A 14,762-nucleotide genomic window follows, 5' to 3' on the forward strand; every position below is an offset into this window, starting at 1 on the left:
TTGTAGTTAAAAACTTTGTAGCTAACTAGATACCAATTCAAAAACTACTTAACAAGCTAAAATTATTTTTAGTCTCTAAAATGGTTTCTAGTTTAATCACAATGACAACTAATTATTTTTTTTTCTAAAATTGATTTCTATTTCATAATTTTCTTGTAGTATTCATTGTAAAATGGAAAAGACATTTTTCTTTTATATCTCTTAAGAGTTTTTCGTAAATGCTAAATACATTATATCAAGATGAATTATTTGAAACAGACACCTTCTAATAAATGGTTAAATATATTTTTCGTCTTTATACTTTTGTGTATAATTTATTTTCATTCTTAGTCCAAACTTTAGATCTTAGGTATTTGTAATAAAAAAAACTTTTAAAATAAATCTTTGTCAGTCAAAAAAAAAATTATGTGACAAACAAATTTTCAGTGTGAACAATGTTAAAATATTTCATATTAACTTATCACCTAATATTTAATATAAATGTTATAATTTATAATACTATAGTATAATTCACATTTAATATTATTTAGAAAAACATTAATAGGTAATTATTTTAATAATTTTTTTATTATAATAATATTTAAAAATTTAAAATTTATACTATAAAAAAATTAATTTAAAGTTATAAGCGAAAAATATATTGAATCCTTTTAATAAAAATGCAGTTATCAGAGTAGTGAAGTTCAAATATTTTATTGAAAAAAACTATAGATAAAGAAAACACATTGAGGAAAAACAAAATTAATTTTTTGATTTGGGTGTATATTCAAACAGTGAGAATATCTGGTATTGTGATGGTTTTAACAGGATGCTGATTAGGATTTGCGGGTTACTATATTAACCCGCCCACCAAATAAACTTTTAAATATTAAGTATGATACGATTAGGTATGATATGACACCCACAAAATTTTTATTTTATTTTGAGAAGCATTACCAAAAATATAAAATATTAATGTTACGCTTTTCATCAAATTGAGAATATGTTATGCAGAATTAGTGTGTTGCGCATGCTATCTATCCCCAATCGTAAAGGAAGATGAACCTCTCACTTTCTTTCATTTTCCTCACTTCCTCTTTCTTTAAGCTTTCATTTCTTCTTTTTCTTACCTCATTATCAAAATACAAAAACTACTTTTAATATCAAAATATTTAATCAACCCAAAAATATTCTTATACCCCCAAAATTATAAATTACGCTCACCCCTGAAAGTTTATACATAATTACAAAGATTACTCTTTAATTTGAAAACTAGAATTCTACACAACCCCTTTTGACAAAGGAAATTTCTTCTGCTTACCTTATCTATGCTTGGCAAAAACATGTTACAAAACTTTAGTGTGCCATTATACTTTGCGTGTAGCACTGAGTAAGTAAAATGTGAATTTGATACGAGCCATGAAATGAATTGAGTATTATGAAATATGCAGAATCTTATTAAAAAATTATGCAGAATTTTCTTTAGTTGTTGCATGATCACAAAATGCTGCAAGAATGCAGACAAACTTATCTCTAGTTATTAAAAAATATTTCGAAAGTAGTGGGGCCATTGAAGACTGTTGCTTTGCTTATACCATTCTTTTTAGCAACTATGAAGCATAGGGAAGTCCTTTCGGATTATGTTAAATGTGAAAGTGGTCGATGTTCTTGCAATCAAAGATATATCAGAAAGCTCATGTTCCACACTGTCATGATTAAGAATAGAACATTAATTACAAGATAATGCCAACACTCTTCATCTGCATTGTGACGTTTTTCTTAGCTCAATTATACGTAAACTATAGTATAACACATTTGTGACCGTAGTTCATTATGGTCGTATAAATATAACATTTATGATAGCCTCCTTAAGCACAAAAACACAAACCTCAGAAGAACACAAAACCATGTTGTCACCAAGCTCACACTTGGCAATTTTAGTCCTCCTATTATCAGTTTCATTAGCAGCTTCTGCTTCACTTGATGAAAACTTTGCCCAATGTCTCAGCTTCTATTCAGACAAAGCAGCTCCATTTTATGCCTCAATTTACACTCCAAAAAATGCTTCATTTACCAACATCCTCGAATCCTCTGCACAGAACCTAAGGTATTTGGTGCCTTCAGCGCCAAAACCAGAGCTTATATTCACACCCTTGACTGATTCACATGTCCAAGTGGCAGTGACTTGCTCAAAGAAACTTGGTATTCATCTCAGAATTCGTAGTGGTGGCCATGACTATGAAGGACTCTCGTATGTTTCCGAAGTTGAGGCCCCTTTCATAATTGTTGATTTGTCCAAGCTTCGTGCCATAAATGTTGATATAAAAGACAACAGTGCTTGGATTCAAGCTGGTGCCACTATTGGAGAAGTCTATTACAGAATATATGAGAAAAGTTCAGTTCATGGTTTCCCTGCAGGCCTTTGCACAAGTCTAGGTGTTGGAGGGCACATCACGGGAGGTGCATATGGATCCATGATGAGAAAGTATGGTCTTGGAGCTGATAATGTCCTAGATGCAAAACTAGTTGATGCAAATGGCCAAATCCTTGATAGGGAAGCCATGGGGGAAGACCTATTTTGGGCAATTAGAGGAGGTGGAGGAGCAAGCTTTGGCATCCTTCTCTGGTGGAAGATAAAGCTGGTTCCTGTGCCAGAAAATGTGACAGTTTTTACAGTTACAAGGAGCCTAGAGCAAGATGCAACAAAGATTGTTCATAGATGGCAGGAAGTGGCACCCTATATTGATGAGGATCTCTTCATCAGAGTCATCATTCAACCAGCAACTGTTGGGAACAAAACTGAGAGAACCATCACAACATCTTACAATGCTCAATTCCTTGGTGGGGCAGACAGACTCCTCCAAGTGATGAAGGAAAACTTTCCTGAATTGGGTTTGACAAGAAAAGATTGCCTTGAAACTAGTTGGATCAAGTCTGTGCTCTATATTGCTGGTTATCCTAACGACACTCCCCCTGAAGTTTTGCTTCAAGGTAAGTCAACATTCAAGAACTACTTCAAAGCCAAGTCAGATTTTGTGAGAGAACCAATACCAGAAACCGGGCTTCAGGGACTCTGGCAAAGATTGCTGGAAGAAGACAGTCCCTTGATGATTTGGAACCCATATGGTGGAATGATGAGCAAATTTTCAGAGTCTGACATTCCCTTTCCTCACAGGAATGGAACACTTTACAAAATCCAGTACTTATCTCTTTGGCAAGATGGGGATAAGAATGCCACAAAGCATATAGACTGGATTAGGAAGCTTTACAACTACATGACTCCTTATGTGTCTAAGTTCCCAAGGGAGGCATATGTGAACTACAGAGATCTTGATTTGGGAATGAACAAGAAGAACTACACAAGTTACATACAGGCAACTTCTTGGGGCAATATGTATTTCAAGGATAATTTCAACAGGTTGGTAAAAATAAAGACCAAAGTGGATCCTGATGATGTGTTCCGGCATGAGCAGAGTATTCCACCACTTCCAGTTTCAAGTATGAAGTTAAAAGACAAAAAAAGCAAGACCTGGGAATGAGGCACTGTCTTGGTGGAGGGAGTCATTGGACTGGTTTCTATATATTTGTTATGTGGTTCATTAGCTAATTTAGATGAATAAAGGATACATTTGGATTTTGTTGTGTTTTTGGTCATTCTAATGTTGTAAAACACTGTTCAAGTGCTTAATCATTGCCATCTATGTAGTTGTGCGTCTGACAATATTGCAAGTAACAAGTGCCGTCTCACTAGCAAGAGTCCTGTAACTTCTAAGAATCCAAAATCCACTCTACTCAAAATAACTGCAATATTACTCTATAAATTAAGGGATAAAAAGAAGAAAAAAAAAGTTTCAAAGGCAAGATTTCTTACTCGATTCTGGGTTATATTTAGTCACGCATAATCAATCTAGATTATATCAGAGTAATCATATCCTTAAGAGTACAATATGTTTATAAACTCTCAAAAATTGTATTTTACTTATAATTTTTTAATGTTATTTATAAATTTTACATTTGGTTAACGTTTACAATATGAAAGCTAGTAATGTTTCAACTTGCATTTTTTGTATAACAACAACAAGAATGCTAAAATAAGCATATACACAGTATAAAAGAAATTATGAGACCTCTTTAATTCATTACAGGGACAAAGTCTACCTAAAATGTTAAGCAAGGAAATTATAAATATTAAAAACTATTTCTCTAGTTATTGGACATTATAAAATCTTTCAAGATAAAACTTCATAAAAAAGTAAAGAAGAAATATAAAAACTAGCAAAGAATCTTTATCCAAACTTTTAAAGGTGGACAATGCTTAAATGAACAAAATGAGACGAAAGTTTAAAGGATTACTAGATATATTTTATATATATTAAAAGAGAGCATGATGTGATACCACTTAAATTCTCAAAGTTAAATAAGAACAAAAAGAAGAACTAAAAAAAATCATATCAACATGAGACCATATAGAGATGCTTCTTCAGTGAGAAAAAAAGAAAGCAAACAAGTTATATGTTAACTTTAGTATGTTAAATCAAAGTTTTTCAGAACAAAAAGAAATATTTTAATGATTTTCTTTCCGTACAAAAAGTTTATGAATAACTTCTTTCAAAACTCTTTCATGCTTTCAAAGGCATATAAAGGTTTAAACAAAATATTATTAAAGAAAATAATTCTTTAAAGAGAAAGAAAAGCTTTCAAAAGAAGAATAATATTTTTCCTAAGAAATAATCAAATAAAGTTACAAAAAGTTTAAGAGATGAATTGTTACTCTATGTGTTGAAGAATCAAGAAAACTTCAAACTATTTTAGAAGATAATAAATAAATAAATAAAAGAGGTTGATCATGAATATAAGGGAAAGAAATTTGTTTATGATGAGTCCAAAATATGTGTTTATTTTCATGGAAAAGTTAGATGTATTTTATTTACTATTATTACAAAATCTAAAAAAGTGTTATATTGTGCAGACTCAACTCATTTGAAGTGTTTATATATGAAATATGTGCGTAAAGCTTTAAAAGTGATTAGAAAGAGGTGTAGGCCCATTGGCATGATTGGGCTTCCATCAACATCACGATAGCATGAAATGTAGGCGGCTTCTCCCTGCACCTCCAATGTTTCTCCCAACTCCATATATTTTTATAATTCCATAAATGTTAAGGTTTTTGTTATATGCGTGGCTTGTTTCTTTTGTAGTGATGTTGGTTTATTGAGGTTGTTGATGTTGGTGAAGGTTGAGATAAGTTCTTTGTTTTACACTATTTTGTTGTGTATTTTTTTTATTTTGTTTGTGAATATGAAATTATACAATCTGTAATACTTTCATGGTATAAAACACTAATAGTCAACCTTAGGGCTTAAATCTCAAAGCTAACACTATGGCAATAGATATCTACAGCAGAAAGGAACTTTCCATCATAAATCAATCTGATACAAGAAATCAATTTATACAAGATGTTTACTTCTAGAACTGACACCACAAAATTGACAAACGATACACCCAAAAAACATCAATGATTGTGGGGTCAAATAAATTAAGATAAATAAAAGCAAGATTTCCGGAATTTGCTATTATTTAACGAATATATGCTATCCTTGACAGTAATTTACATACTTTTGACATCCATTTTTGACGGAGGAAGTGTTCCAAAAACTTTATCCCATAGTGATGAAGTGATTCCAAAGCCTTTATCCTGGATCCGAAAGTGATGATTCAAGTGATATTTCTGCAGAAAAAACAAAAAAAATGTTTATTTAACTTGAAAAAACAAGATGATTATATCAAAGCAATGCATCTTGAAGCAATCGTCATCTTTTAACCTTGAGATTTCGGGGTACTTCAGTCTTTGGCTGACCATGGTGCAAGTAATAATGGGTGCAATCATACATTACATAACCCAATAAACCGCCACCAAATAAAGCAGGCGCTGTTGAAGGGGTTGCCATGAGCTTCACTACGTTCCAGAACTGGACACAGCATACAAAAACAATAACATCACTTCATGAAACCTTGAACCATATGGGCAGAAAATATGTTTAGCAACATTGAATATTGACATATCTGAAATTACTATCATAAAATAAAGTTATAAACGTCGCTGCACTATTAAAAGATATATTCAAACATAACGAAAATCCAATCAACATCTCTTGTATTTCCCTCTCATACCTGAAACAGTTTCACTTAATCTAATGTTTGTCTTATTGGTGATTTTCCATCAAAACTATTACATTCAATATGACATATAGCGTAACAGTAACAATATATAGAGATATACAGTTGTCTACAACTAATTCATCAATAGTATTTGACCAGTTTATACAAGAAAAAATCAATGTCACACTTAACTACTTAAAAGAGAGATTTAGATAGCATGGGAAACAAGAAAAAATATGAAAGGTACTCTTTTGGTCTTTTCAATTATGGGAAGCACGCATGACAAAATGTAAAACTTTGGCTGAAAATTTAAATCCCACAATTCCCTTCCAACCAAATAAGTATGGGAAAATGATTTAAATAGTATGTCAGAGAAGAGATACCGGCATCAATAATATAGCAGTTGCAGCAGGGGGGAAAACGAGTCTCAAGCCATCCATGGGGTGCTTATGGTGGCAGCCATGGAGTAGATAATGCAAGGTATTTCCCCTAAAGCAGCATTCAATACCCCCAAAATAAAAAGAAAATAAACTTTTAGTGTTATTCTAACAAAAAAAAATCAAAATAGATATAGTTAAACACAATTACAAGCAAAAATTAAAATGTTATTTCACACTAAGGAAAGGAAAGGCAAAGAAAGTGATCTAACCAGTAGGTCTTTGTTTTGATGTGAAAAAGAAAACGGTGCAATGAGTATTCAAGGAATGTCCAAACAAAAATGCCAGCAACCACCATTAGAGCCAAATGAGGACAACTGAGACCCATTAGTACTGAGCTATACACAAAGTAGCAAACAACTGGCAGCCAAATGACTGGTATTGCCCACCAGACTGTGCGCGTCAAGAACTGTTCCAAGTAGTAACAACTCAAGATCACATGAAAATTTTCAATACATTACCAGAACATAAATTTTAAATCCTGAACCGGAAGAGAATTGAAAGAGATATCATAATCACAATTGTTATAATTATAGTTATAGAAATATGTAGCAGATCTATCTAATAAAAAAATATAATATGGATTATAGATATATATATATTATGAGGAATACTTTTATTTCATCTGATTATATCTTTATCGTTAGAGAATACTAAATCATTTTTATTAATTATATAGATTTCGTTTTTTCACTACAAAGTAATTCATGTTGTCTCATAAACTCACAGTTTTAGCTCCATGTCTTTCCTATATAATTTAACAAAGTATCTAGAGCTAGGTTCAAAAATCGCGTTGGTTCAGTGGACCTATTGTCTGGAGAATTATTTTGTATTTTGCAAACCTTTCTTCAGGTGTCAGCGAGTTTTCCAACAAGTTTCACGCGACCACCATTTGCTCCAACGGACACAGGGTCGGGATCGCGTCATGCCTCTATCCAACGATCCACCAAACACAGGCATCTTGTCTCCTGTTCCACCGCAATTCCAACTGAAGCGTGATGGCACGTGTGACAACACCTGTGGCCTTCTGCCCAAGTCGCTCCTCCATGCACACTAAACACATGGTGGCTGCTCCATCAAAGTTCGTTTAGTGGTCTGATCTACTTTTCTCTCTTCTTAGGTTATTTTAGTATCTTTTTCCATACTCCAACGAAACAATGTCTTCCAGGCGCCCTCATCAACATCCAGAACAAATCCTCCCATTTTTTCTAATCTTAATGTTAGTATTGAGAAGATGAACAGGTTTAACTATTCAACTTGGGCCTCCACAAAATCATATTATGGTTAAGTGGGTTGGATTACGAATCTTATCTCGCTACAATATTGAATCCGTTCCAACAGAATAACAGGAAAAATGAATAAAGATTAATGCTCAATTATGTAATGTTATTAAATCCATTATTCACACCTCACTCATACCTATTCTCAATCTCCTTTTCTTGGACCTTCAGTCTTTGACTTTGGTACAACCGATCATATATCCAGTAACCACTCTCTTTTCTCCCCCTTTACTTCTACCGTATTTTTGCCATTTATAATTGTTGATGACAATGATTTCACAAACACAAACTTACAGTGTTGGTTGTACCCAACCCCTCACATTCCTTCTTGGTGACTCTCATTCTTTATGCCCCTAACTACTCCACTAATTACTGTCACTCGATTGATCCAATCTCATGACCTTTACCTTTACTAAAATAATGTACGATGCAGGATCACATATAGGCAGTATAATTAACATTAAATGTGAGTCACATGGCCTTCACTTGTTCTCTCCATCACCATCAGTATGTGCATTGACGGTATCTCTGATGAAGCACAATTATGATATCTCGAGTGGACAAAAGTGCAGAAGATGGTGTCAAGTTCATTTGACTAGTTTAAAGTATGTGTGATGTAGTTAGAAAAACATATTCGACAATATTTTCATTATAGTCATAATAAACAAGTTTCATCACTTCCTTTTTTTAGTTCACTTTGATATCTGGAGTCATTCCCGTACGGTTACTCCTTCTGATTTTAAATATGTTTACCTTTATTGATAATTACTCTATATGTACTTGGATTTGGTTAATGGAGAATCGATCAAAGTATTTCTACGATTCAATTTTTTTTAATGCAATCAAAACTCAATTTGGTATATCCTTCGTAGTGACAATGTCCGTGATTATCCATCTCACCAATTTCAGTTGTTCATGGCATCTAATGGTATTATTAATCAAATTTTGTCTTCTCATACTATTCAACAAAATGTAGTCAAACACAACACAAAACAAACATCTTATTGAAACTACTCGAATACTTCATAGTCATCTTCCTCACTGTTTTTGGTGGGATGTTGTCTATTACTGCATATTATCTCATTAACCGAAAATCATCTTTCCTTAATTATCAAGTATTTCACCATCCTTTTTCCTCATTCCTATCCATGTAGTTTTCCTCCACATGTTTTTGGTACATAACCTCACACCTAGTCAAGATAAAATTCTTAATTGGTTGTGTTCAAATGTGCCTTTATATGACATCATCATTCTCAAAAAAGGTATTCATGTTTCTCTCCTTATCTTAACCGATATTTAGTGTCTATCAACATCTCTTTCTTTGAGTATGTTCTATACTATACAAATGTTCCTTCTACTTATGACATATGTAATTACTTTCCCACAATATCGATCTTCCTTCATCACCACCAAAGAATACCTCGAGATGCTTCCCCGACACCTCTTCATGTGTATCAACATTGTTTACGACGTATTGAAATCTCACTACGGAACCAAACAATCTTCGATGGATAATGATATAGTGGAGGTCATGTCTGATCCTTCCTCAACACTGTCTCCCATACTGGGTCCGGTCTCCTCTGAAAATGAATGGGCTATTCCTATTAGAAAAAGCACACGATCTACCCATAGCCTTTCTTCCCACTATACAAACTTAGTTATCATCAACTTTCCACCATACATTTACTTGTTTGTTCTCATTATCTTCTATTCCTATTCATGAGTCTCCAAGTGAAGTATTGTGGCAACAAGATATGATTAATGATATAGGTGCCCTTCAAAGTAGTGGTAGTTGGGAGTTGATTCCTCTTCCAGTTGGCAAATCAATTGTTAGTGGTTGTAGATTCTTAAAACAAGAACTGATGGTAAAATTGATCGCTATTATACAATAAATGGTTTATGCTTAATGTCTCTCTCATTCCTATAGTTTCACAACAATCAATGTCGAAAAAACTATGAAAACAGCAATTGTCATGCTAGTAAATGTAGAGCATTAAGCATTAACAAAAGTAAAACATAACTCAAGTGATGGGAATGTTGAGGTGAATGAATGAGCTGAAAAGTAGACATAAAAGAAATGAAAAACAAGATTAAGAGTGGATAGTCACCAAGAAACTCAGATTAGCAACTACTCATAACAAGATGACTGAAACTCACCCGATAAAATTTAATCATGAAAGAAGAAAATCAATTGAAGATTCGTGACAAAAGGAACATGAAGTGGAAGATGGTCAAATTAAAAAGGAAGGGTAGCTAGGAGAAACAATTGAAAAGAACCTTGCTCTAAATTGTTTTACTACAACCTTGGTTTTAGATAAAGTCAATGGCATCAATTAGTCAATCTAGCCAAACTCTCTTTGTAAGGCCAGGCTTGGCTGTTGTAGTTTTGTCTGTAGTTAAGTGGCATACCTCCAGAATTTCATTTTCAAAGAAACGAGGGCCTTCCTTGCAAACAATGGGCTGGTGCACCCACTCTTCATAAGCTTCCCCAAGATGTCCCACCTTTAAAACATGGAGAATTCAGCAAGATTCAACAGGAGATTACTTGGTATACATAAACACAAACAGGGCCTATATGAAAACTGAAAACTAGTCGAAGACGGAGTATGGAGAACACGTTTGAAAGAAGACTAGAAGGGGTTTTGCCTTTACCTGGAAAACAAGGGCCTTGTTCAAATCAACTTCAAAGTTCTGCACAACCATCCTGGAACTGAGTTCAAAGACCAAAATGAAAAATGTTAAGACCTAAATGGGTGTAAGTTTAATGATAAAAAAACAACAACGTCGTGTATAAAACCATAACATGCACCGCTCACAACAGGTCATATGGGGTCAGGAAACTTCGTAAGTATTGATTTTTTTGCCTTCCTGACGACATTGATTTTAACCTTTATAGTAGGGAACAAGCTAGGAAGGCGAGTTGCCAAAAAGAACAAAGATACAATTCGTTTTTAATAGCCTTAATTGGTCACAGTCTTGTAGACTTATATTGCACAAAGGTTCTAGTTATCATTGCTTCAGGCCAAAGCTTGCGTGGTCGTTTCTCTAATGACTATTTCACGCTGCAAACTATCAACACAATGATAAGCCGCACCTTCTTTTATAAAATAAAAAAGACCCATACAACACCCCTATAGCTACCAGAAACGACCAGCGTCGTTTTCAGCCAACTAGGATCATGCAAAACAACGGAGCATCAACGTCAAAGAAAAAATAAGCAATAATTTCACATGCACAAATACAGCCAAGATTTATATTCTACGAACTAAAACAAGAAAAAACAAGAAGTAAAAAAAAGTAATAAACATTTTACATTCCCCAACAATTATCATTTCCCAAAATATACGCGGATAGCCGTAGAACAAAGGCAAATTTCCAAAACTGCCACGTTTTGTACAATACAAAGCGGAATTGAACAATAATCAGCAGACATTAACAATGCCAACAAATTAACATGTATCTACGAAAGTATGAATCCAATTGAGTAGCAAATTCAAGCGACGGAAACCTCAAAAGGCATTATAAACATAACCAAGCACACTTGAAATTCATATCTAGCAAATAGCACACGATAACTCTAAAAATACGCATTTACTTAGCAATGCTGAAACGAAACCATTAAATCAACTCCAGATCCAGAAACCAACGTGAATCGAGAAAACAAACCTAGAAGCAGAAGACAATGCGGTGAGATCGGAATCGAACCTAACCGGAGAGGAACGCTGTATGCACGCAGCACCGCAACGTACCCTTCTCCACGTAGAGCAATGGAAAGGGCTAGGGAAGGAGAAGAAGGCGCGTTGTGTTATTACGAGTTTAGGAAGTGTGCGAGAGGGAATCTTAACCGTTCATTTTCAAAGGCATCAACGAATATCTCTCTTCGCGTTGGATTCTAGCTCGTCACAGCCTGGCACTGTGGCAGGATCACCTGCGGGCAGGCTCACCACAGGATTAAACAGTTGTACTGTATTTGGATGACATGGCGATTTTTTATTGGAGTCAAGGAATACGAATTTGAGACTAAAGTGCACCGATTCGGATTTAAATCCCTGCAGTCATTCACTGAACTTCATGCAATGCAATTATAGATCGACGGTGGATAATTTTTAAATGTAAATCTCATTTTTTGTTTTAATATTAAACATTAAAGTTTGAAGTGGTTAACATTTGTGCGGTTTAAAATGTAACTGTAGAATATCTTAGTCTGTTTCGAAGACGTTATTGGTCTTTTTGGTGGGACCAGTCGAATCTCGACACGTTAATGTGATAGCGTGACATATTTCGAAGTTGCTTGCAACTAGTTCGGAATAAAAACCTTTTCTACAGATTCGCAAAACTTAATAATAATGTTGGGTAAATTAAATTCTAGTTTCTATGCTTTTCTTTATTCTTATTATTAAATTTATATTTTCAAAATTATATGTCTATGTCTATTTTCAAAATTATAAACAAATTTTTGAAAAGTTCTTAAAAAATAATACAAACATTTAAAATTGAGAATATGTGAGTAACAGTATTTAAAATGTTTAAAACACGTTAAATGGCTAATAAATGTTAAAAACTAATAAGAGAAGTAGGTGGCATTGAAAGTTAGATAGACAAAAATAGAATAAGAGATTGAATGGCACTTGAATAAATTAAAATATTACATAATATGGGTATGTTTTTAATATAAGTTTCTTTTCATATAGTTTCTCTTATAGGCAAATTACAACATTTAGTATTTGTCTTCTATTTAGTTTAATTCTATATTTACAATTGAAAATTCACAAAGTTTTACACAACATAACCAAAAGTTATTCAACTATTATATCATTGATGTAAAATCATCTCTCAAGTAAAAAAATAACTACCAATACATTTCCCGTTTAGAAATAATAATGTTTAAATATAGGATTGGATATTAAATTTAATAGTTTAACATTCAAAACATTTTTAAAATAAAATATAAAGAAAAGATAATTTATTCATAATCTTAGTATTACAAATTAAACGAATAACTAAGTAAAAATAGAAGTAAAAAATACAAAAAAAAATCATTAAAGGGCTAGTTAGATTTTTTGGACACAAATCATTCCTTAACAAATAGATATTTTATATAAACAACAATTATTTTTTAAAAAATATTATAAATTTGAAGACGTTATTTATTTAAATTGGTTTAATAAAAAAAATGAGAGACAAAAGAATAAGATGATGTTACGGAGTAAGTTCAAAATATGAGATTTACTAATGTCTGACTTGAATGTGCTTGATTTGTGCTGCGTTTACTGCTAGGACTAATGTTTTGTAGATGCTTCGGAATCGATGGAATACTTGTCTTAATTACTGTGAGAAAGTCAGGTTTAAGGTTACTCATATTTTTCGTTAAGGAAATGTGTTTGTTGATAAGTTGGCTAATTTAATAAATTTTTTTATAAAGAACTATTTCATTGGTATAATATGTTTTTACTTAGTTTGTTATTAGAATTTTTTATGAATATGTATAGATTACTCATTTATCGTGTGCGCTTATATAGAGAGATTATTGTCTTCTCTAAATACATAAAAGATGACGTTTCCTGCGATAAAGGACACAAACTCAATTTGGATTAAAAAATTTGGAATTCTAAAAATCTAATACACTTGTGAATCGACTCAACATGTTAAAATTAAAGTGTGTCAATTCTTTCTTTATGTGTTAGATTATTAGGAAGCATAGATTTGATTCCTTATCTATAAATTATGATGTGCCACTTGTTAATTGTGTAAAGAGACCATTATTATGAAGGAATATCAACTTAATTAAAACAAGACTTGTTTTATATGATATATCTTGCTAAAAAATAAAAATATTTGTTTATTATGTGTGTTGCATGTATTCCTAATGTTTTTTTTTATAAAAACTTTTTTTTTTTTTGACTTCTTAAGTAGTACACATTAAAAACACATATTTCATTTATCTATACTATATATAATATTTGTTATATTCAATTAAATTTCAAGCTCATTTGACTTATGAACCTCTTCAATTACATCCTTCAACTCTAGACTTTAAAATTTGTCAGCTCTTTCAAAACTATATAAACAAGTGTTTGTTCTTCTAGGTATCTAGAAGCATTAAAATTAAGTCTTGATGTGCAGTTTTTATGGTGTTATAACTTTTACAAGACAGGGTCTTCAAGGATGAAGGTTCAATTTCTGTTTTTATTTGTGAATTCTTAATTTAAACAAATTTGACAAAAAGTAACATTGAAGGTGAAGGTTCCTTACGTGTTGATGTTCCTTAACTTTTTAATGACTTTTTTTTTCAATTTTTAAAATGATTTAAACAATTGTATCGGTAACACTAGTTATAACAAATTCAGTTCTAAATTACACTATAAAAGAAGCACCCCACTAAAAGAATTACATATTGTAAAATTTAAAATTATAGTTTTGACTTTTGAGATGTAGGAAAAAAATAAAATGGAGACTATATATGGTCTAAGTACACTTCGTCTTCTCAAAACATGTTTATTATTAAGTTTGGGATCCATTTTGTTTCTTTCATATTGGTTTTAAGTTTTGGCTTCATATCATGTGTTGCATGTTTCGAAAGGATTTGTTTTAGTTGGTATGGTAAAAAATGTCAATTATAAATTACAAATTAAAATTTAAGAGTTTTAAACTTTCACAACCCACTTTCCAACATTTGTTATTGTGTCATCTTTTGGGATCAAATTAGAAAAGAAATGAAGTTAGAATATTAGATAGTTTATTTTAATTTGAAAACCAAAACACATAAGAGTGTTCCAATACAAATGCATTATATGAACTTTTCAAGAGATTTTATTTTACTCTCACTATCATATTATGTTAATTTTAAGATCATTTTACAAACCTTGCTTGAATGATGAGATTTCATAAGATTTATATTTTTATAACT

The 14,762-nt window shown here is 32.2% G+C and overlaps 2 protein-coding genes across 3 annotated transcripts; one reads left to right on the forward strand and one right to left on the reverse strand.

The window, feature by feature from the left end:
- The first annotated feature begins 1,639 nt into the window (after positions 1 to 1,639).
- Positions 1,640 to 3,726, forward strand: LOC137832006 (monolignol oxidoreductase AtBBE-like 13). The gene has a single exon (XM_068639954.1). It carries the CDS (start codon positions 1,836 to 1,838, stop codon positions 3,516 to 3,518), a length of 1,683 nt encoding a protein of 560 aa, XP_068496055.1. The 5' UTR covers positions 1,640 to 1,835; the 3' UTR covers positions 3,519 to 3,726.
- Positions 3,727 to 5,374: 1,648 nt separating this feature from the next.
- On the reverse strand, positions 5,375 to 11,696 carry LOC137832009 (dihydroceramide fatty acyl 2-hydroxylase FAH1-like). Of its 2 annotated transcripts, none has more exons than XM_068639957.1 (7): positions 11,522 to 11,696; positions 10,508 to 10,565; positions 10,265 to 10,357; positions 6,788 to 6,984; positions 6,522 to 6,627; positions 5,802 to 5,948; positions 5,375 to 5,707 (listed from the first exon to the last, which is right to left on the reverse strand). In XM_068639957.1, the coding sequence occupies exons 2-7, from the start codon at positions 10,556 to 10,558 to the stop codon at positions 5,588 to 5,590; spliced, it is 714 nt and encodes a 237-aa protein (XP_068496058.1). In that variant the 5' UTR covers positions 10,559 to 10,565; positions 11,522 to 11,696; the 3' UTR covers positions 5,375 to 5,587. The 2 variants fall into 2 exon arrangements, with proteins under 2 accessions (XP_068496058.1, XP_068496057.1); XM_068639956.1 differs by having other exon boundaries at positions 11,561 to 11,692.
- Between the last annotated feature and the right edge of the window lie 3,066 nt (positions 11,697 to 14,762).

The sequence above is a fragment of the Phaseolus vulgaris genome, chromosome 6 (assembly GCF_000499845.2).
Source record: "Phaseolus vulgaris cultivar G19833 chromosome 6, P. vulgaris v2.0, whole genome shotgun sequence".
NCBI lineage: Eukaryota > Viridiplantae > Streptophyta > Magnoliopsida > Fabales > Fabaceae > Phaseolus > Phaseolus vulgaris.

Coding starts and splice junctions, on each gene's coding strand:
- LOC137832006 (XM_068639954.1), top strand. CDS start 1,836: ATGATAGCCTCCTTAAGCACAAAAACACAAACCTCAGAAGAACACAAA.
- LOC137832009 (XM_068639957.1), bottom strand. CDS start 10,558: ATGGTTGTGCAGAACTTTGAAGTTGATTTGAACAAGGCCCTTGTTTTC. Junction 6,628..6,787: donor ATCAAAACAAAGACCTACTG/GTTAGATCACTT, acceptor ATGCTGCTTTAG/GGGAAATACCTTGCATTATC. Junction 5,949..6,521: donor CTGCTATATTATTGATGCCG/GTATCTCTTCTC, acceptor TGCTGTGTCCAG/TTCTGGAACGTAGTGAAGCT.